Raw genomic sequence first — 23,896 nt, 5'->3', positions numbered from 1 at the left:
ACATCTCAAATTCTTATATTTTTAACAAGCCTCCACAGACTCATTAAAATTTCAGAATCATACAAAAAAATCATTCCATTTCCTTTGTCAATAGAAGTTTTAAAGTTTCAAAGCTTGAATAAGGATGTATTTTAGCTTTTGGCCTTTGAAAATTTGTTATACATTTTTATTATGTTTATTATTATGGGTGTACATTTAGGATTTCTATTTTTGGTGAAAAAACAAGTTGTTTATATACCTTAGCATTTTGGTGAAAGAAGCTGCTTATATACCCTAGTATTTTCCAAAGCAAAACATTTTATATATTACAGTTTTAGACTCTAGTAGTAAAACATATCACCCTCTTCACTGCAGAGAGGAAAGCAGTTAAGTAAAGCCAGGTGTGGTTCTCTTCTTTTGTGTTCTCTGCAGCGTACCCTCTTACTGGAAGAAGCAAAGAAGGAAATTAAGGTGTTTTGTTTTGCTTTGCTTTTCCTAGAGCAGCAGCTTTGGGAATGACTTCATATTACTAATATTTTTGAGCTCTTACCATATGCTGGTTCCTCTTCTAAGGGTTCTGCACATAATAGCTAATTAATTTCACAGTATTTCTTTGACATAGGTAGAATTACTACCCCAATTTGCAGGGGATATCACTACTTTCTCTGTGAGTCAGGAGAAAGAGAGAGAGACAGAGAGGGAGGGAGGGAGGGAGGGAGGGAGAGAGGGAGGGAGGAAGGAAGAAAGGAAGGAAGGAAGAAAGGAAGGAGGGAGGGAAGGAAGGAAGGAAGGAAGGAAGGAAGGAAGGAAGGAAGGAAGGAAGGAAAATTGTAAGTGTTCTGGCTTCAGATACAATGGACGTCATTTTGCAGAAAAGAGGTTTTGATACACTTGCTTTGAGTGTATGGGGTGGGGTGGGGGGATCAGCTATTACTTAAACTGAAGTCTCATAACCTTCATGAAGAAAATTTTTAAAAGAAGCTAAATTACTAGTGAGCTTCCTCTTGAAGATCCCTAAAGGAATTTATGAGAAGTCAAAGGATTTCAGAGGATTAAACACTATTATATTTAAAGTGCCCCTGTAACATATTACTGACTCTAGCCCTGAAGAGGGTTTTAAATAACTATACTTCAGCATGTACAGAAGGATTTAAGGTCCAAGATGTCCAATGCAGAGAAGAGGAGGTTTGAGTGGCGCTTGTTGCCTGTCATTATATATTTGAAGAAGCATTCTCTAGAGGAGAGACTCGGCTCAGAGGTTATAGGGAGGCACATTTTACTTCAGTTTTAGGAAAAACTTTCTGTCAACTAGAGCTGTCCAACCACAGAATAGGCTGCCCCCAAATCTCACCTGCTCGCTGTCGCTGCAGGTGTTCATGGCTGGGGGTGGGGGATCGGGGGGGTTAGCAGTAAGGGAAGCAGGTGCTGAGATGTCCAATACTGTGGCAAAAACAGAGTAGACAACTGTTCTAATCCTGAGGTCTTTTCTTTTTACACAGAATAAATGCTGTTTAAGCTACCTAACAACATGAGTCATTTATTTTGACAGATTTTAATGTACTTTAGAATCTTTTACTCATAAAAGATGCCAAAAGGGAAAAATAAGTAAAGAAAAGAAGTTATTTTATCTATTTCAGGAACAAATATTTGGAAATAACTAAAAACAGTTCTTTAGGTCAATGGAATCTGTAAAGATATTTGATATTTTTTAAAATATTATAGAAACATCTAAAATTTCCAAAATATTTATAGCTTTATTTGAGTACAGTTAAAGGGAAGAAACAGAAAAGACATGCTTTTTGATCAAAAATTAATACATTGCCATAGAGTTCATAACACAAATTAATTTCTGATAAAAAGGGTGAATTTCAAACAAAACAAAGCTAAATAATGAGGTCAGTCATAAAACAAGCAAGACGTCAATGCTGAGATTGTAAAATACAGAGGCAAATGAAGTTATGTACATACAAAGGCTCATCATTGGACTGGTCCTGATATTTTCCTGAGATGCTTAAATATTGTTCCTCTGCACTAGTATACCACAGTCATCTGTTAGATCCTCAAAATGTTCAGTTAACACCCAGCTACCTATGAATTCCAATCTTATAATAACAAACTGTGAACAGTTACATTGGAATATTTTTGAGTGTTGTGAACAGAAAACACATTTTAGCAGGATGCTTTGGAACCACTTGGTTGCTGTGTCACTTCTTTTGTTTCTTAGGCCTTCCTTCATGGGTCACCTTCTTCTATATCTAAGGGGTATAAAGGAAGACAGTGTGCAACGTGGTGCAATGCTACACTCAGGCTGCTGTGATGTGCTTAAAGAGAGGGACCGTGGTTTTCAAAAGGAAAGAATGTGCAATGTCTAATGCTGACAATACTGTGGCTTATTGTCAGCATTAAGGAAGTTTAATCCTATCACGGTTCTTAAATTCAGCATCATTTACATGGGAAATAAAACGTGTTGATGACCAGTGGGGAGCAGGCTTATGTAGCACGAGAGAGAGCTTGTTCACGGGCAGGTTTCGAAGTGCGGAGATTTGATGTACTGGGCTTGCTATGTTTTAGGATACTGAAAACTACCGTAATATGGCCAGGCCAGACTTTTAAGACTGCTAGATGTGTTCTGTAGATTTATAAATATCCACATTCATAAAATTTGTAAAGAACCATTTTGAATTTATGAGATGCTAACTTTTGGGGCTAAGCTTGCTTCTCTATTCTTTCCTCATTAGACTGTTCTCTAAAACCCAGGGAGGCATCCTTCTATGTGAAAATACCCTTTCCTAAAAGATGGGGGTGGGGAATCCTGAAAACCCTGCTTGAGATGTTTTGATAGCAATTCTGGCACAAACTACTCCAACAACAGAAGAAAAAAACCCTCTCACACATGGTCCTCCTTCTTTAATCTTTACCTGTTTTGCAGTGTAACCTCCCAATCAGTTCTCTGGAGGTTTTGCACTCCTCTCTAATTGATGTTAGAGAAGGCTGTGAATCCTCCTACTTCCCCATTCCACAGAGTTCCTAACTAGTCTGTGACCAAATTTATTCAGTAAAAATTAAAGGGGCTAGGAGGATCAAAGGCTGTTTGTTATCAAAACAGTGCTGGCATTTTTGTGGGGTCCTTAACATATTGGCACCATGAAGAGCAGGGGAGAGGCAACTGCAGTGTTTTAGCGTTTTCATAGAGCAGACTTCTTACAACCGCAATAGAACCACTTAATAGCATTTAATAGCTTAGAGAGGCTGGAGCCTTGTAGCCTAACGAAAGACAACAGCTTGTGATCTGATGAGCACTCCGCAATATAGCATGAGGAAACACACAGCCTTGGTAGTCTCCCACCCTCGTCTTTACCCCATTTATTAAACTCACGGTAACTTATAAGAAGCATTTAGGTTTAATCTGTCTTTCTTGACTTCATTACCTGGTACCATAAGTATGCACACTTGTGCTTACTGGAAATTATCAGTGGTTTCTGTCCTCAATATCAGTGCATGCTGCCTAGAAATAAATCATGGTATAAGGAACTTAGTATGTGCCAGGCACTGTTCTAAGTTCTTCACTGGTATTAGCTCATTACTCATCACAACAACCTTAGGTGATTTTATTTTTATCTCCATTTTATAGATGAGGACTCTAAGGCACAGAGTAGGTGAGTAAATTGCCCAAGGCCAGGGTCAAAATTAGAATTTGAACCATGCATCCTGATTTTACAATTCACAGTGTTAACTACCACATCAATGTCATACCAAAGAAATAATCTGAAAGAAATGCTGAGCAATTCTTCAAGGTCTGTTACATTACTGCTTTTATAAGATTAAAAAATTGAAACAACAGCAAACGGGACAGTGGCTTTATTGCTGTGGCCCCCTGTTTCAATTGCAATGTGTTTTAGGCCCATTACTAATTTCTGAAAACCTCAGTTGCTTAATCTGTGAAATGGGGATATGATAATAGCATCTACTTCATAAGGTTATCATTGACATGAACTTATGTAATGCATGTAGCATGCCTAGCACAATGCCTGACATGTTAGCTCTTCCTATTTTAAAGCCACCTTTACTTCTTTGTGAAAGTAGAATGGTGACAGCAAATGAACTTACTGTGTAGGGGGTCTATGAAAGTAACATTGTTCAATAGAAGATATTCAGATGCATGAATTCTATTATACAAGGCCAGTTAAAGGTCTGGATTCCACCAATGGACTAGATTTTCTGGCATAGCGTCCTTGGATATGGAACACAGGGCCACTGGGAGGGAAGTAGTGTTGTCATGCAGTATGTCAGGTGTTCCTTACACCCCAGGGAGGATCCACGTTTCCCAAATTCTGAGTTATATCAGCGTTCCTGTGTTTCACATTTGCTCTTGCCTCCCTCATTCTGCTTCAGAATACACAGTCATTGTAAATCTGGGATTTACCAGTCTCTTCAAGTTAGTTAAAAATAGAAAATCAATATAGTTATATGGAGGGACATAGAGAAAAAAATAAGATGCCAGTGCTTTAAGGATGTGGGAATTCTCCGGGGCAGCAATTGGTCAGCTGCACCCACTGAGTTCTGATGCCTGGAGTTGTGGGGGAATTCATTTGCCCAGCCAGTGAACTCCACTACTCTAAGTGAAATTATCCAATTTCTACCTTCAAATTGAAAAGTTCCCCTTTATTCTCTCACCACAGGATGTCTAAAGACTATATACGCCAACACAGCAATTCTCTCTTAAAGCTCTCCCTGGAAAACGATGGGGGTGTGTATCCATGCTTCAGGAAACTCCATCTTTTACAAAAAGCATTCCAGTTGGTACCTCATGGGTTAAAATTTTGTCACAGGGAAAGAGTATCAAGTAGCTTTCCAGAAGGGGATAACCCCCAATTTAGAAAGTGCCACATTTGAAAGATAAGCCAAACATGGATTAGTTTACATTGCTTTCTATGAAAGGGATAACTCGCAGCTCCCGGGTGTGTGTTAGTTTGCTTTTCTTTCTGCCGTCTGTCATCTGTATGATGTTTATATCAGGGTAAGGACCGTCAATCACAGTTAATAAAAACCCCAGAACATGAGAGAGATCCCTTTTAGTATAGATCCATTTGACAATAGCTCTCAATTTATTCTGTCACATAAATCAAAAGGAAAGTATTTATCTTATCATTCGGAGTCATCCCTTCTCCCTGTGTCCTAGCCCCTCCCCCTGTGCCAGTTTCCAGCCCCTCAAAGATGCTTTGTGCAAGAAAGTGCAAGTTCCCCATTCTGGCTTTATTGATGTTCCCTTGTCCTCTCTTCCTGGCTCCCCCCCAAACCAAGCAAGCAGAGCAAATGGCCCAGGTTCTCCCCCAATGCCTGCCCTGCGTTTACGGGGAGGAGAGCAGGAGAGGGAGCGCGCATTCTGAGCAGGCTGCTCTGACTCCGACCACAGGCTGTTTCCTGCAGGCTGCCCCTCTCCTTCAAAACCGTGCATCCGCTTCCCGAAGCAGCAGGCAGTGTGCCTCCATTCAGCCACATTTGGTATGCATGAGCACGGCTGCAGGCAGAGGGGAGGTGGCTTTCTCAAGAAGGTTCAGTGGCTCAGGCACCGCCACTTGACTAGTCTCCCAAGTTCCAGGAAGCCTCTGCCCTAATGGAATTTGCAGATGTGGACATGACCATGGGATGCCAGGGGCGTGGGGGACCATTTATTTTCTAGGCATCACTCAGGTTTGCAGTTTCTGTTTTTTCCGGTGGAATTTTGAAGGGGTCATGAATCAGACTGATGCTCCTCGACCCCTAAACTGGACCATCCGGAAGCTGTGCCACGCAGCCTTTCTCCCATCTGTCAGACTTCTTAAGGTACTGTAACTTGCTGCTTTGAATGGCTCTAATTGTGCTTTCCAGGTGTCAATACCCAACTTCTTACTTGGGCCAGGGCGCACATTTTGGGGAGCAGAAATGCATGCAATGCTGGCTCTGTTGCCCGTGGCTTGAGAGAGGTTTTCAGTGTACCCTACTCCATGGTGTCAGGGAGGAGATGATGGTCTGAGCCACATTAGAGAACAAGATTATAGTCCAGAAAATGGGCTTCCTGAGTGCTTCCCCCTACCCCTCCCAGATATCCCTTAAATAGAATTAATTAACTTCTTTGGGCGGGTGGGAATGAAATCTTTTACTCTCCTGTGTTTGGCTCCAAGGTTTGTTTGGTTTTTTCCCCCCTTCCCTGGGGAAGCCCTTCGACCCAGTTTCCCTTTAAATGGAACCTGGGAGAACAAAGGATTCTCCTCATTATTTTAAAAGTCCTGTGTCCTTAGGTGGTTGCTCAGGTAAAGACAAAGAATGAACCTCAGGAGATTGTGACTTTTTTTGGTGTTCTTTTATCTTTTTTTTAAACAGCATGATAATTTTAGTCTCCTCAGAGAAATCAGTAGTGGGAAAGTATTGTTAAATATACACTAAATGTATGCGTCGAGCTCTCCCTCAAGCTCTGAGATACACAAAAGAATGGTGCTACACCTGGGCTAGGATTGCTACCTTGTGCCTGCAGCGCTCCTCTTTGTAGAAGCAAATACAGTACAGGTACTGAAGAAGCCCCCACAACTCCATAATCATTTGCCTTCATCATCTGCCTTGTAGGGAAAAAATACAAATAAAATTTAAAAGGTACAGAAAGCAAGTATTTTTCCCCCAGAAAATGAGACTATGGTAACATTTATTTTAGAAAAGTGCTAATCTCTGGATATCCCACAGCCACTAGAAGTTAAAAAGGCAAGGTAAAGTTCTCTTTTCCATATTAATATGATATTTTGATTTAATAACCACTGGACATTGAGTCCAATCAGCCACAATGAAAGATGAAAGAATTAGCCCTGAACAGACTACACTAGCAATGTGTGTCCCCCACCCACCCCCACCCCCGGACAGTGTTCTGGTTGAGTCAAGTTTGATGTGGACAGTTAGTTCTGTATAACTAAGTGGCTTTTCACAATAGAGTATTTATTACCCACCTTCTGAGTTTTCCTTATTCTGTTCAACACAAACTATCCCCACGTCCTGAACAAACCCCCATCGTATCGTTGTCATGGTGATGGTTTTCTTCTCTAAAAGAGTATTCAGGAGGAAAAGCAGGTTTGAAGATGGGGAATGGGAGAGAACCTTTCTTGGATATAAGTGCTTTTCCTGTATTGGAACCACGTGTGGATAGGGCATGAAAAATCATGAGACCAGGGAACTAACCAAGGAATGTAAATTTTCCTCCAGAATCACTACCAAACCAAGGGTCTGGGGCAAAGGATGTCATGGCAAATCCAACTATGATAGTGAAGATTGATTCTAGTAATTTGATGCACAATGGGAACCATTTTTCAGTTAAAGCCAGTCATTGGCTTTACCCTAAAATGATTCTTTTTAACTTACACAATGATCTTAACAGGTGTGTACATATCACCCTCGATAGCATTTAATTAATTAACATTCTAGTTGTTTAATGGGAAATGCTGTTCATCATTTACATGCCACAAAACCAACAAGGAAGTGTCTGTCTGAGACAGAATATTTTTCGAAAACCTGTCATCTTTTTAATTGAAAGTACTGTCTGTGCTCTTTATCATCAGACGTTGTCAATACTACACCAGTATGTTGTTGGCATACAGCTCAACCCTACCATCTTTTATTAACACCCTTTATTAACATGGTGATTTATAACAATTCATCCAACAAAGTAGTACCCTTCCAATTTTCTCAATATCCAAAAAACAGGATGTGTTTTACTAGAGAACTTCTTTTCCAAATGACATCTGGATTTTTGAAAGATCATAGCTATCCTAGGAGACTTCTGATATAGAGCATATTTCAATCTCTTAAAAAATAATAATAAAGTGTCCTGGCAAGTATGGCTCAGTTGTCTGGAGTGTAGTCCTGTAGACTGAAGAGCTGCAGGTTTGATTCCCAGTCAGGGTAAATACTCAGGTTTTGGGTTCAATCCCTGGGCAGGGTGAGAAAAGAAGGCAAACGATAGATTCTCTCTCTCTCTCTCTCTCTCTCTCTCTCTCTCTCTCTCTCTCTCTCTCTCCCCCCCTCTCTCTCTCTCCCCCACCACCCTCTCTCTATAAAGGCAATACAAAAATGTCCTCAGATGAGGATGAAAAAAGAAATAAAAAAAATAAAGTGATAACAAATTATTTCAGTAGTAATTAGAAAGAAATTAAAACTGCTTTTGTATATGAGTAATTGTGGTATTTACATTCCAGAGATGAATGCTAAATAATATTTCCTCCCTCTCGGTTGTTGCTGTCCTGTCTTTGCTTCACTAGTCCCTATGTATACTTGCCTGGTTTTTATATTTCAATTAAAATGAAAATTCCTGAGTAATCTTTCGCATCTTTTGGTCAGTGTTCTTCCTGGTTTAGCCCAGAAATTAAATATTTAATAGTGGTAATCCTTACTATTCTTTCCTTACTCTCTGCTCCCTTCCTCTCCTCACAATCTCCAGTTCTATCTCCCCCACACTCCCATCACCACATTAATTTGATGGATGGATTCTCTGGGTATCCAAGAGTCTGTTGAAATCAAAGCTAACAAACCAAATTCTCTTATTCAACAGGTAATTTGTGTCCCTCTTCCAAGTGTTTTCCTGATGTGTTTTGCCCTTTCTGGTGCCCTGACTTGTCAGTAAGTTCAGTACAGGGTGTGATGACATGACTAGACTTCACTAAACCCAGATCACTCACCATTTCTGACAGACTGGGCTCAAGCCAATTTCCCTCCCCATCCTTTCCTTGAAAATCTGTATTTCTTTGCTAACTTTTTTCAGTACCATGCTAATGTTTGGAAATGGCTCCATAATCCTGTTTCCTGTATTTCTCACTTCATAATAGAAACAGGATACTAAAGACTCAGAAGGGGAAGGCCATCAGCTGAAGATGAATTAACCCAATGGTTGTTGGGATACACTGCTTATTCCTCCTGAAAACACCTCATTTTGAGCAAATTTTGAACATGCCAACCAACTCAAATTTTGAATTTGGGATTGCATTTGGGTATATGATTTCAAAATGAATATCTGAATAGGCACCTGATGATGATAGCCAAAAGACAAAAGCTGTTTTGTAACAGATAGATTTCAAAGAGGACCCCTTCCAAGATATTTCTCTTTGGTTGTTTGCTTTATCCTTATTATGTGTTTCAAGATTTCATCTTGCTATTAATCACAAAAAGTCAAGTTTATTTCAGTGACAGGCAATTCTTAGCTTATATTCATTATCAGATCTGTCTCTGCCATTGTTTTATTTGGGAGATTTTATTTTGGTAACGTTGAATTTAAAGATTAATCTTAGGGCAGAGAGCTTTCTCTCTATTGAAGTCTTGGTGGACTTACTAAAGGGAAGACTTCTGAAAAATAGGTTACATTGGGTAAAAGGAAAGCTCTATACTTGTAACAGATTTTGTATATACATATTAAAGCCAGTTTGTTAGTAAAGATCAAAGGATTAGTGTGATTTTAGGATTTTCAAAGTTTTATTCTGAGAAACAGCATTATTTTGCTCACTTTAAGCAATGTCAGAAAGACATTAAGAGTTAAGGCTAAACATTGGGTTCTAATTCCATTGTGTTCTTAACCAGCTGTGTGACCTTAGGTAAGTTACTTAACCTGCTCTCTCTGTAAAGTTACTACTCTCTGTAGCTTGGTGTCCTTATGTAGCTTGGTATCCTTGACTTAGATCCAATGTTGTGATTCCCTGTGTTGAAGCTTGTCATGCTCTGTGGGCATTGAAGAGAATACTTAATTGGGGCTAAAAATAGTTAAATTGGATTAGATATTAATAATACAGATATTAATTGGGTTAGATATTAAATAAAGACTAAAATAATACACAGGGTTGTTTAAATCATAGAGTGCCTTGTCTACCAAGCTAAGGCATTTGATCATCATATGGAAGCTCCAGAGTGTCATTAAAGGGATTTGAGCAAGGAGGTAACCACCCAATTCAGGTATCAAGTACAATGCTCTGGGTTTGATGTCTAGAATGGATGGGAGGTGGTGCGCCTGAAAGCCAAGAGATTAGATTAGAAGCCTGGAGAATTGATGAGGACCTGGGCTAAGGCAATAGTAATGGAGGTAAATTTAAAGGGGCCTTATTGAATTAATTAACTGTGGTGGAAAGAAGAATATAGGATAAGTTCTCAATTTCTCTTTTTGTCACCTGTTTGGATGGGGGTCCCACTGTCTGAGAATAAAGGTCCTGAGAAGAAAGGACAGAACTTCTCACTTTGTAGTTCTTTTGTGAGCTAGAAAAAGTACGTCACTGATTTTAATGGGATTCAGACAGAAGTGAGAAATACAATTCCGTATCATTGATGAGTATGTGAGCCCCACTGAGTGTTCGGTAGAGGACCTCTTTGAAGTACATCATATATATTCAGCAATATCACTTCTAATTTTCTTAAGATTGTACTTTTGCAATTTATACCCTGATTTCTTACAAAACAACTCCTAATGCATATTAAACTTGTAGTATTTTGGAATCCAGTATAAAAAAATAACTTAGAATTTTGTTTTATTTTTTTTCCTCTGATCTCTCGTTTGTGTTATCCAAAGGATTAATGGATGTAAACTAGGTAACACCAGGGAAATAATGGAAAGAATAGTGATCAAGTTAGGCACTCATATCACCAATTCTGCGCAAGTACCAGTGTTTTCTACTTCTGCAATTACATGCAATAGTAATCAATATCCATTATATTGTCTCTTAAGCATAGCAATAACCTAATGACAAAATGAATTGGGCCTGTTTTCTGTAGTTTATGTCAGGCATTCCAGAAACTGACTTCTCTTTCATGGTCTCTTAGAAAGCAATTATACTGAGATTCATTTAAATTTGTGTTTTAAATTTAGGACTTTCAAAGTCTCCCTTATATATCTAAAATTCTGAATCTTTACATGGCAGGTAAAATAATAGCAATAAACCAGTTTCTGCAGCAGGAACAGAAACACACACCTAATATATCTAGATGTGCTGGTGAATGGTGGTGAGTGAGGTCAGGGAACTTGTTAGTAACTAACTCCACTAAGTGCCTTAGAGATGGAAACCTTGAAGAACAAATTGTTTTTAGGAAAACACACTGTATTGTTAGGGGAAAATTTAAGGGCCTAATAATAAAGAAACTTTTGTTTCTTCATCTCAGCACACCAGCCTCAGATTCCCTTTAACACAATGAGAGAAAGAGAAGAAAATGTGCCCAAACTAAAACCCCGGAGAGAGAAAATGTATCTGGTGTGTTTCAAATGGTGGCTTCGACTCAGACTGCTGAACAGTGACCACGCGACTAGCCTTTTTGTGAAATGTTCCTCCAGCAGTCTGAAGGAAATTCCTGAGGCAACAAGAAACCTTCCTGTCCCTCCAGAGAACTCGGTCTTCTGATGCCCTCTTTGTGGAGGAAAGAATGAAAGTGTGTGGTCACTGGGGAATGAGGGAGGATGTAGCTGGGAGGTCCAAGTCCAGGGCCACCTGGCTCTGGGATGACTGTGGAGCCACAGTAATATAGGGCAAGGTTCATCTCCAGGGAAAGGGTCTGCCTTCCTGGTAGATGACTTCCTGCAGGGAAAGCAAGCACTGCCTCTGTCCACAGTGGCTTCACATCCCCCCTGCCATCCCTTGGTGTAACTGAACTGGCTCTGAGGTCATCTACAGGCAACCAGATCACATCCTTTTTCCTTCTCCATTATCTAACATGAAAAAGAGTTTTAAAGACTGTGGCTAACAAAACTATTCAGCAAATGTTTATGGAAGAACAAAGGACTGAACAAACACATCAATGACATATAAAATACTAAGAATGCTTAGGAATCACTTAGGGAGCTTGTAGGCAAAGTAAACATTAAAGCCCAACCCAGGGGTGCTGATTCAGTAGGTCGGTGGTAGGCCCAGGACTCTGCATTTCAACAAGCTCTTCCAGTGATTCTGTTGTGAACAAACAGCTCTCGGAAGGACCACACATTGAGAAAAGCTGCCATGGATTGAGCTGAGCTGAAGGAAAAACCCGACCAAATGCCTTCTCTTATGCTGGCATTTAGGCAGAACATATCACGTGTCCGTCAGTAGCGAGAGCAAAAGCTTCTAAGTAAACAGTTCGTGGGTTTTCAAAATTTAGTCATGAAAGATCACTTACAGGTAGAGAAGTAAATTGAGTTCAGCTGCCCTGTTTTGGTTTGTAGATGACCTAACATGATAATCTGAAGGAATGTTTGTCTGTATTTTAAAATTTTTGTTTACGTATTTCTCTGAATATTTTCATGATTTTTTTTAGTCATGTGACATACAATTTTAGATTTTTCTAATCTATTAAATTTGCATGGAGATATGAGCTCCCAAAGATAGTGTCCATGACCAAGATTCTGCAGCATCCTGCCCGCTTTATCTAACGTTCCCTGTAATGGCCCTTGGAATTGCAGTGGTCACTCAAGTGTGTGCCCCTTACATTCCAATGGTATGTGATAGTACTGAGTAAGAAGTGGCCAGTTCACTTGGGGGCCAAGGCCAAAGCAGCTATTCTTGATGCCCTCAATGGTAGAAATCCCCCCTACCTACCTGCTCTACCCTATAGTTTTCAGAAACTAAAGAAGAAAGAGGTTCTGGACAGGGAGGAAGAGAAAGAGAACATCCAGGGCTTTTGTTTGGAACACCACATTCAAAGTTAAAATTGATTTTATATTTAAACATTTTTTAAACAATACCTAGTATTGAATAATAAATGTGGAAAATTTAGCTGAACCAAAAAAAAAATTGGCTCCTGAGCACATGAGAAAGATACAATGCCGTAACTGATGGGTGGGGTGGGGCAGGTATAACAAAATCCCAAGGAAGGGGACATTTAATTTTTAGATTTATTACTTACAAGTTATGTTGGAAAGCATTTAGGAATTTTCCCACCAGTGGCTCCTGTCTAACTCTGCTTTCAGAGGTATGGGCATTGCTGCCTAGGGATAGCGTCGGTAAGTGTTGCTCCTTTTCCTCCTAATAATTAAAGACTTTTCAAGGTTTTTTCATTAATAGGCAAATAGATGATAGGTAGACAAAGGGAGAATTTTATTGCTTATAAATCCATTAATAGCAACATTTTATGTATTGAATTGCTTTACTTGGAAGAACATTTGTCCCTCAAAATGAGCTCTTAAAGGAGGATTTTTCAAAGTGTGGCTCTACATTTTAACAAGCAACCCAGATGAACCTTATGCTTTCTATCATTTGAGACTATCTCTTCTGAAGTGTGACACTTTAGTAAAGACACATTGGCTTATTAGAATTATGCCTCTGGCATGACCACACCTCAATATCTAATTTTTATTTTTAAAAATTGAGTACCCAATATTTTTATCCATCTATATAGGCTCATAATGTTTCCACGTCTTGAAAGTCCCCTTATTCATGGAACATTGAATGACTTACCTAATTGTTTCCTAAGGGATCATGCAGGAAAACTCATTTAGGTGCTAGGAATGTATAGCAGATAGGTAATATCCTGAATTAGAAGAAAAGATGGCATATAAACCTCTTGTTTACTTCAAGGGATCATACACTTAACTAGTGATGGTTGAAGGCAGAAAAACTTTGCCACAAAGGAAGAGCACTAAGTCTATCCTCTGTCCTAATTATTTGGCTTTTGCTGAACTTAAGAAGCTCTCTCACATATGCTGCTTTTCCTGGATACCGTTTCCCAATTGCTAGAATCACCCGTCTACCAGGTTGCCCAGACTGGAAGACCTGGGCTTATGCCTTTTGCTTTGTTTGCTTTCATAACCCTTACATAATCAAACAAATCAGATTTCTATCAGAAACCTGAAATCTATCAGAAATCTATCAGGTTTCCTCATAAACATGTGTCTGATCTACCCCTTCTGTCTATTCCTAGTTCCCAACATCAGTCTCTCTTTTTCTTGGGCCTAAAACACTGCAGCTGTCTACTTTAAATTGACCCTTCCCACAGCCACCAGAAGGGTTCACTTTAAATGAGAGTAAGATCAGGATGCTCCCATGTTTGACATTCTTCATTTCTCCTTCTCCCATAAAATAAAATCTAAGCTCCTTGCTATATAAGACCCTTGGTGATCTGTCCTCTGCTTATTTCTTTGCCTCCATATTTTGTTTTTCCTTTCCTCAAGTCATGAAATTCCATAAAGCTGGGCTTTTTGCACAAGCTGTTTTAACTGCCTGGAAAATATGAACGACACCTTCTTCTACCTAACTCCTGCCCATAGTTTAGTACTTAACTCAGGTGAGCTGGATGAATTAAGGTAAAATGTCCCTCAGTCTCCAAAACCAGATAAAGTTCTTTTATATGCATGGCCACAAAAGTCAGTGGGTGCTTCTATCTTTGTTTTTAGCATGTTGTAGCATTATTAGGTCTTTTATATCATCTGAAGATCTTAAAGTCAGGAAATTATGTCTTAGACAAGTTAGTGTGTGCAGCTTTTAGCAGAGAACCTGAGACATTTTGAGTGTTAGATGAATTGCACTTAAATACATAAATGTTGGAGGAGATGGATAATTGTGCTCTTGATGCAGCTCTTCAAAGTCACTACTTAGAAAAACCAAATGGTATTATAGGGTCTTGGCCTTTTGTCGAATTAAAGAATACTTGAGCTTGAGGTGATATGCCAGGTTGGGCAAAAGCAGGTTTACAGTTGTTCATATAGAAAATAATATAATAATAAATAATAATCCAAGAGTAAACTCTATTTTGTGTACTCATAACTGTAAACCTACTTTTGCCCCACCCTGCACTTCTTAGGTTCGCCAAAGTGAAAGCTGAGTTAAGGAACTGAATACATAACCAATACTTACTGAAGGAAGAAGTTGGAAGTAGGGTAGCACAAGATGTCTGTTTTGAAAATATTTACTGAAAGAGATTGATATTACCTCATCTATTAATTATGTTGGTGAGAGGGCATTCCTTAAGTTAGTGCTCTAAGAGACTTTAATATATTACCTTTAATAATGTTGTTGGCTGGGTTACACTATGAATTAGAGTAAGTACTATTGGAAGAAAAACTACATTGGTAATCTTGCTGAGCCATTCTTGCTGTATCCTTTAAATAGCCTTTTGCCAATGTCTAGAGGTAACCATGTAGACACAATCCTATTGACATATCTAGCATAAGTGGAAATGGCATTTCCATTTAAGGGTAAATGTGACTTAGATTATGTTTTTATGTTTTCACATTAGGTAATTTTGCTGTATCAGGTATCATGGATAAAAGTCAAATAGAAGTGTTAGTTTATTAGGTTCCTACTGGGAAGAAAATTGACTGAAGTCAAAATAAATTTTTTATGAAAGATATCAGAATCATTAGAAAATTATCTTACTGCATGTTGGTTAAGATTAATGATGGATATGACTAGAAAACAAGATAGTAAATTATTTTTGGCATAATCTCAATGCTAGAAGAGATACATCTCTTTGCTAGAAGAAAGAAATTAATAAAGATATTTCAGAAAATGAACTGTCATACGAACATCCATGAAAATATTTGCTCTACAGTGCTAGTTCATTAATAAGTGATGATGTAAACATTTAGAATCTGGTGGTTTAATTTCTAGTTGTTGAATGCTTTGGGCTAGCCTAATGAGTTCCCTTTAAAATAGATTTTTTCAACCTCAGCGCTACATATATTTTGGGCTGCATTAATATTTGTTGTGGGGGCTAGCTGTCTTGTGCATTGTAGGACATTTAGCAATAATTTTCAACTTTATCTACTAGACATCAGGAGGACCTCCCTGCCACCTCCCATTGTGACAATCAAAAAAGGATCAAGACATTGACAAATATTTTTGGGGAGGGGGGGCAAAATTACCCCAGCTGAGAACCACTACTTTAAGCATTTCATCTTCAAGATGTATTTTAAAGGGTGGGTAGGTAATTGATTTTACTGGAAACCCAGTAGAGACTTCCTAGTGATGTGAATGGTATGCTTTAACTTTAGACACACTTTTTTTAAAATTTTACAAGAGACCGAAATTTAGCTTACATTTTGGAAAATAACTGGTCTAGTTCTATTCACTACACACAAAATGACTAAGGAATTACTTCTCATCTTATTGTCAATCATCTCTTGTAAGAAAATTGAAAGTGTTTGAATGTTTCAAACATTCTGAAAGTGTTTGAATGTTTCATATGTTATTGCCTTGTGAATTAAAAGCAGAGAATCTTTTAACTTGATTGATATATCAAGTAAAATACTAAAGTTTTACCCATATTTTGTTCTATAATAACTTCTATTTAGAACTATTGAAGAATAATATAATATAAATTCATTTCAATGAATAAATGATGAAAATATTTTACTTTATCAAGATGAATTTTTGTATGAAGTTAGCTTATGTGAGCAATCAAAGAGTTTGAGGTAAATCCAGTAATTAGTACAAAGAGGCATGTATTTTAATTTAAAGATTAGTATAATTAAAGCTAAATTTTATTAAATTCAGCATGATAAAATGAACTGCAAAACTAGATTTTAGCCCTAATTAATTAATTAAATAATTAATATCCTCGTTGAGTTACCTAGAATAGTTTTATCTTTCAATGCCTCAGTTTTCTCATCTATGAATGACAGAATTGGGTTAGATCAGGGTTGGCAAACTTTTTTAAAAATAAAAGGCATTATAAATGGATTTGTGGGTTATACAGTCTCTGTCAAAACTATTTAACTCTGCTATTGTATTTTGAGAAAGCAATCATAGACAACATATAACAGAGGAGTGTAATTGTGTTCCAATAAAATGTATTCATGAACACTGTGCTATAGTCTGAATGTTCATATTTTGAAAATGTATATGTTGACACTCTAACTCCCCAGAGGTGATGATATTAGCAGGTAGGGTGTTAGGGAGGGATTTAAGTCATGAGGATAGAACCCCTAGGATTAGTGCCTTGTAAAAGGGACTTCAGGGACCCTAGCCCCTTCCACCATGTGAAGATTCAAGGCAAAGTCCATCGTGGAGAAGAGGGCCATCACTCGGTTGTTATGGCACTCTGATCTTGAACTTCCAGAACTGTGAGCAACACATTTCTGCTTCTATAAGCCACCCAGTCTGTGGTATTTTTTTAAAAGCAGCCTGAATAAAGACAAACTGATATTAGAACTTCATGTGACATCATAAAATATTCTTATTTTCATTGTTTTCAAGCATTTTTAAATGTGAAGACTGTTCTTAGCTCATTGTCTGTACACAAACAGAGGGCCGGTGGAACTTGGTCTGCGGACTGCAGTTTGCCAGTTGTGAGATGACCGTTAAGGTCCCTTATAGCTGTCACATTCTTGGATTAAGTAGGAATGACAGAAATCCACGAGGGCCCTGTTTATTTTAAGATTACTGTGATAACTGAAAGAGCTTAGAGTAAATTATTTATATAAATATAACATCATCTCGTGCTCACTGGGGAGCAGTGTGTGGTGGGCTTGCTGCCTCACAGTGTAACTCACATTTAGTATATCTTAGGTATACTTCTATTTCTCTAAAAATAAGAATGTCTCAGTTCTTCAAAAATGTTATCATTTACAAACTGTACCAAAATGTACAGAGGCTGAAAGTTAAATGATATTAAAATGTAACATTTGAAAAGTCCTTTCTAATCTGTAGAGTACCTTTCTTTTATATAAAATGAACTGAACTTCATAGCAGCCTGTGAAATAAGTATAATAAACAAATTTACTCCTCTCTTTAGCTAACCAGATAGGTTAAGCCATGTATTAGTGGATTTTTCTCATTCCAAACAGAGGGAATTCTCTCTCTGTACTTCTCTGCATCTTGCATCAGTCCCCCTCCTTTAACTTTCTTTTAATGTGAAACCCAACTAGATTACAGAGCTATGTACTCACAATACAAAGACATGGATTTTTTGGGTACTTGACAAAAAAGAATTAAAAGGCATATTCTCAAAGTGATCACTGGCAAGATACAAAACTTATCTGCAGCTGAGTTTTCTTGGTTATAAATTAAATAAAAATACTGCTTTGTATTGTTCAGAACTTAATACATGTTTCGTGTTGGCATATACCAGCAATTTTCACATGTGTTGCAAGGATATTTAAAACATGCAATACCTGTTTAGTCAGGGACACTGACCTCTATTTCTGTAGATTGTCAAAAAAAAAAAAAAAGGATAACAGCCAACACAGCAATAGATGTCTGGTGTGAATGAATTAAATATTTATCTATTTTTATCAGATCAGCAAAAAATTGCTGTGCCCCAGAATTTTAGTAGTTTATCTGTGCCATGAGATGAAAAAGATTGAAAATCACTGGCATACACAATATTCAGTATTCAGTAAATATGAGTTCTTTTCTTTCAACCTAATAAAACAGAAATGGTGCAATGCAAATAAAATAAATGATGCAATGCAAATAAACAAAATTTAAGTTGTCTTTTGTAGTAATTTGGATTTAGGGAATATATTTTATTTAGGTATAACTATACTTTGTAGTTATTATAAGTTGTATTAGTCAGGGTTCTCTAGACAACAGAATGAATAGAATACGTGTGCATATGTAAATCAAGAGGTTTATTTTAAGCCATCAGCTCACATGAATGTAGATGTTTGGCAAATCTAAAACTTGCTGGTGGAGACTGGCAGGCCAGAGACTGAGGAAAGAGATGCAGTTAGAGTTCAAAGGCAGTCTATTGTAGAAACAGGAATAACTACTGCTGTAGATGAAGTTCAAATGCAGTCAACTTGAGAATTTCTGCTTCAGTGAGGGCCAACCTTTCTTTCCTGTTTATGCCTTCAGCCAATTAGATGAGGCTCACCCACATTATTGAGGGCAATCTGCTTTACCCAAAGACCACTAATTTAAATGCAAATCTCATCCAAAAACACCCACTTGGAAATATCCAGATTGTGCTTGGCCAAATATCTGGGCACTGTGGCATAGATGAGCTGACATATAAAATTAACCATTGCATAAATCATTGTTACAGTTACATTAGAATTACTCTTTTAAATATAGTTTACAAATAAGAGAAATGGTCATGCTAACTTAAATAAAAATTGTCCCCTAAGGCTTCTCCTTAGGATACTCAGAAACTGGCATGGAAATACAGCCAGGCAACACAGAGATCGAGGCGTCTCTGTTACTTGGCCCTAGAGTGTCTTGGCTCATCAACTCTATACTGTTGTTGTTTTGGTAGAACAGCTTCCTCTCTTACTCTATATTTCACTGACACTTGCCACAGTGTCCAGTTCTATATGATCCTGCAGTTGTATTCCTTACATCTTATCAGTCTGTCTTCCCCCTACTCTTGAGGAATGTCATTGAATCAGGTTTGGTCAGATAACCACCCTTGCCTGCATAGCTAAGGTCAGAGAAATTAAATCACCACATATAACTCTGGCTGTTGAGACCCCTTCTTTGAATATGCAATGTGGGTGGGAACAGACTCTTAGCAAAGATGTAGGCACAAAGCTTAGCTAATTCAGTTAGCATGAATCCCCTAGACATACAATAGCTTAATGGTTCTGAAAGCCACCCAAGCCTAAAAGGTCCTGCTAGTAATCCAAAACTAAGATTTCACTCTACAAGTGAAGATAACCAATTAGTGTACATGCTTCCTTAATATGGGCAGGAGGAAATGAACTCCAGCTATAGTACCTGATTTTAGGGGTACTATAGAGACAAAACTTCTGATAAGAGGCATAGAGAGCCTGGAAAAATAGTAGGTTCTCCCCTATTGGGGGAACACACTGAAATCAAGAAGAAATGCTTTTAGAGTCCCACTACAAGATGGTGTGATGAGCTCCAATGTCCCCTTAAATGCCTCAAGTTCCCCCACTGTTTATGGTTTCACCGCTGCTGAAAGGTCCTATGAAGCTTTTCGTGGGTTTGTCAGCTCTGCTGGCTGAATGAAATTGCACCATCCCAATTTCACATCCCTGAGAAAAGAAAGCAAAATCGCATTGCTTAGAAGTAATAATGGGACAGCAAACTGAATATGAGGAAAGCTTTATGATTTTTAAAATAATTAACCATGCTTAAAGGAGTTCCATATAAGAGAGACTAATGTTTTAATCAGAATAATCCTGTTTTTGTCTACGTTCTTTTGAAGGGGAAAAGTTCATATACATTTAATTCTGTCAAACTGAGTATTGTTTTGTTTTTAGTTATACAATAATTCACAAAACAAGAATATAAAATTAGCTTTTCTCCCACATTTATTCATTGTTCACACACTTATTTGTTCTACAATCATCTATTGCTGTGTGTCAGAAATAGAGCAAATGTACTAGAAATTGAGAAATGGAAAGTAGTAGGCCCCCAATCAAAAGGAGCTAATCATGAAGTTAAGGAGACAAGATGAGTACATTGGTGATGACACCACAGCTTGCCATATGTTTTCATATTGGAGGGTATAAATCAGGATGGCCAAAATCAGCCTGGGAGTAACCAGAAAATGTAACTCCTTGTCTGAATATCAAAGGCAATATTTATAGGAAGTTGGGGTAGAAAAAATACTCCAGATAAATAGAGTGGCATTTACAAAGGCAAGGTGGCTCCCTTGAGAGCACAGCTCGTGGAGGAAGTGCTGTGAAGGAAGCTGAACTTTCAAGTGTGAAGGGAATGTTGTGGTGAGCAGTGGGTTGAGAACAGTGATGTGAAGCAAAGGACCGCTGCTGGTGGTGGATGAGGGTATATATGTGTGTATATTTATATTTTTTGTGTGTGCATGCATATATATATATATATATATATATATATATATAGTTATGTATGTATAGTTATGTATACATATATATATATATATATATATACATATATGTGTGTATATATATAGTTCTGATATGCAGCTCATACTCACTCAACAGTCTGCCCACTTTAGGCTGCCCCAGTGAAGTGTGATGCTGCCACCTCCTTGCCCTCTGCCTCAAAGCTCTGGAGATGGAACCATTGCCCCCAGCTGTGCAAATGCAGAGGGGAACCAGATTTAATAGTCATTTAAGAATTGCTCAGCAGCTGCAGAATGCTTTATTAAGAGTATTACACTGTAGGAGGGATGTTCCCTTTTCTTTTTGTTTTTTGTTTTTTGTGCCCCTGGCAAACTCATTTTTCATATCCAAACAACTTTGCAAAATGCCTCATTATGGAGAAATGTTTTCTCCTGTTTTATACATTTTAAAATGTCCTCCTTTGGAGTGATAATGGCCTTATAAGAATTATAATAAACAAAAGCTATTGTACAAGACTTGCTTTCACTTTGGACTTTATACACTTGCAGGCAAATGAAATTGAGAGCTTGCTTTTTAGTTGTCGATATGGCCTATCACTGAAGGAGTAGGTGTGCATTTGGACATGTCCCCGTGCAACTACCACCTGAACTGTGGGCATCAAGATTGTCCAAATGCAGCCAACTTCTCTGGGATGGCGACCCTCCACCATCCTGTAAAAGGTTCTGACAGGTGAACTACGCGAGTGAACTTTAGAACATCATCAAGATGTTCTTTTGTTTCTTAAACTGAGATAAATTTACATACAGTAAAGTTCATAAGTTTTACTGTAAGCTCAATAATTTTTTATAAGTATAGTCACTTATGTGACTATCACTCATGTTGAGATGTATTCATTTACCTGACCATGAAAAGTCCCCTGATGTTTTTTCCTGGTCAGCACCACCACGGTCACTGCTATCCAGGTAACCACCATCAGGCTCTTATCACCTTATCATAGTTTTTCTTGATTTAGAATTTTGAATCATGGAATCGGACAGTATGTACTCATATCTGGCTTCTTCCATTCAACACAATATTTCTGACATTCATCCACTTTGTTTTGTCTATCGTTCTGTGTAATATCATGTTCTACTAGTATGCCATACTGCTTTATCCTTTTTCCTGTTAATTGACATTTGAGATATTTCCCATGGGAAATATCTGATGGGAGATATTGACATGAACAATTAATCATAATGCTTTCTAATAAAAATATAATGAAAAATGTTCCAGATATTATAAGAGAACAGTATGTGAAATAATTAATTTTTCTTGAGGAAAAAGGAACTATAAAATCCATATTTGGACGGTATAAATTTTACAAGATGATTTCAACAAGAAGACACTGAGGGAAAGGACATTCCAGATGAAAAACAGAATACAAGCAAAAGCATTGTCACGTGAATGAGCCTGGAATGTTGGGTGACACCACGTGGGTCCCTATGAATAAAGGTGCTATAAACATTCTTATGATTGTATGCACTGACTTGTTTTGTTACATACTAGAAATGAAATTGCTAGGTTATAAAGTAGGCATATATTTGACCTTACTAGAAACTTGACAAAGAGTTTTTTAAAATGCTCATAACATTTTACACACCCCTTAACACAACATATGAGAGTTTCAATTGCTGCATATTCTCACCAAAATTGGGATTGTCTTTCTTTTTTTTTTAATTTTAGCCATTCTGATGGGTGCATAGTTGTATTATATTCTATTGTATTATAATTTTTATTTTCCTGATGAGTAATGTGATATTAAATTTCACATGTAAAAATATTTGTAAAAAATAGTATCAATAGCAAAACACGTATGGGTAAAACTGAGGAATGGGGGAAAGAAAATGAACTTTTATTAAGCTGTTATTGTATCTAGAAACCAAGATTCATGATTTATATCCTCTGAACCTTTAATAACAAGGTAATATTATTTCCAGTACTCAGATGAGGAATTTGTAACTGAGTGATGTTAAATAAAGTAAAGAGAGGAGTAATATTAATTCCTGCACTATGTATTTGGGAGAAACAAATGGGTTTTACATGTTTACATGTTATGTTTTTTATATAAAGTTCTGAGAATAGGGCCTGGCACATTTTGCTGTTTTGAAACATGATGCTGCAAATTGTAAATAAAAACAATTGTGCTTGTGGCTTTTAAGGAAAATTGGGGTGTAGTAGGTTACAGATTTATGCAGCTAACATTAACATGAGGACATTTTACAAAATATTGGCTTTATCACTAGGGATAGACTCATATTAGTGGTGATGACCACCCTTAAAAAGATGATAAATGAGTCTGATTGTTCTCAGCTATAGTTATTCCATGGAGTTTTTTTTTAAATATATTTTACTGATTATGCTATTATTTGGGTAGTGAGTGTCTACATTTCAGAGAGAGGACATAGCCTGTCGTTAACTGAGTGAGGAATTCACGATTTCCACCAAACTTCTCAGATATATACTATGCATGAGATGCCATAGTGAGTGCTGGAAATGCAAACTTGTATAGTGATTACTGTTAACTTTCATGGAATTCAAGAGAAGAAAAGAATATTTTTGTGAGTGTACTCTGTCCCCACAGCCCAATACAACTAGTTCCTTCATCAATTACACTTAGACCACTTAGGGTGCTTTTGAAGACTTACTGTCTCCCAAATCTCTACAGTTGGCAAGATCTTTGTGTTTGGGACAGAGTCTTGGCTTGTTTTGTTTTTTTGAGGTCTGTTGCAAGTAAATTTCAAAGATTACTGTGCCAGTATTTCACAATTTTTTTACAACTTTGGTTTCTGAAATCTCAGACCTTATTTGGTAGGCTTCTCAAATACATAGTCATATTTTGACCTCATCAAGTTGAAAGATTCCTTTTCACAGGATACTCAGATGATAAGAGAGAATATTCTCCTCACTTTGTTCTAAGGTTCCTATTTCATTTTCCATTTTTAATAGCTCTTATTTCATAATAAGAAAACTTAATTGGGGTATTTACTTGGGTTACAATCAGAATTCAATTAAAAATTTCAGCATGTGATTTATAAGGGATAAGTATTTTTAAATGACCAAAGCTGTTATCCTCTTTACTTATTTACAATCCTCTTATGTAAAAGAGGATATGAGGTAATAATATCTTTACTAAAAACTAAAACACAACTTCTCTGACTAGTTTTTTAAAAAAAATTTTTACTATACCTCAAAATT

General features: G+C 37.5%; 1 protein-coding gene across 8 annotated transcripts in view; it reads left to right on the top strand.

Moving 5' to 3' along the window:
- Positions 1 to 5,449: 5,449 nt before the first annotated feature.
- Positions 5,450 to 23,896, top strand: part of TRPM3 (transient receptor potential cation channel subfamily M member 3) — a 504,806-nt gene continuing 486,359 nt past the window's right edge. For 4 of the 8 annotated variants that reach the window (XM_045840204.1, XM_045840203.1, XM_045840200.1 and 1 more), the window contains exon 1: positions 5,450 to 5,802. In XM_045840204.1, the coding sequence (XP_045696160.1) occupies positions 5,626 to 5,802 (177 nt within the window). In that variant the 5' untranslated portion in view covers positions 5,450 to 5,625. The remainder of the gene's footprint in view (positions 5,803 to 23,896) is intronic. The other 4 variants (XM_045840202.1, XM_045840201.1, XM_045840206.1 and 1 more) reach the window with 3 other exon arrangements.

The sequence above is a fragment of the Phyllostomus hastatus genome, unplaced genomic scaffold (assembly GCF_019186645.2).
Source record: "Phyllostomus hastatus isolate PE091 unplaced genomic scaffold, TTU_PhHast_1.1 phas_contig_34, whole genome shotgun sequence".
NCBI lineage: Eukaryota > Metazoa > Chordata > Mammalia > Chiroptera > Phyllostomidae > Phyllostomus > Phyllostomus hastatus.
Note: the sequence above shows the minus strand (reverse complement) of the source record. Positions and strands in the feature narration are given on the sequence as shown.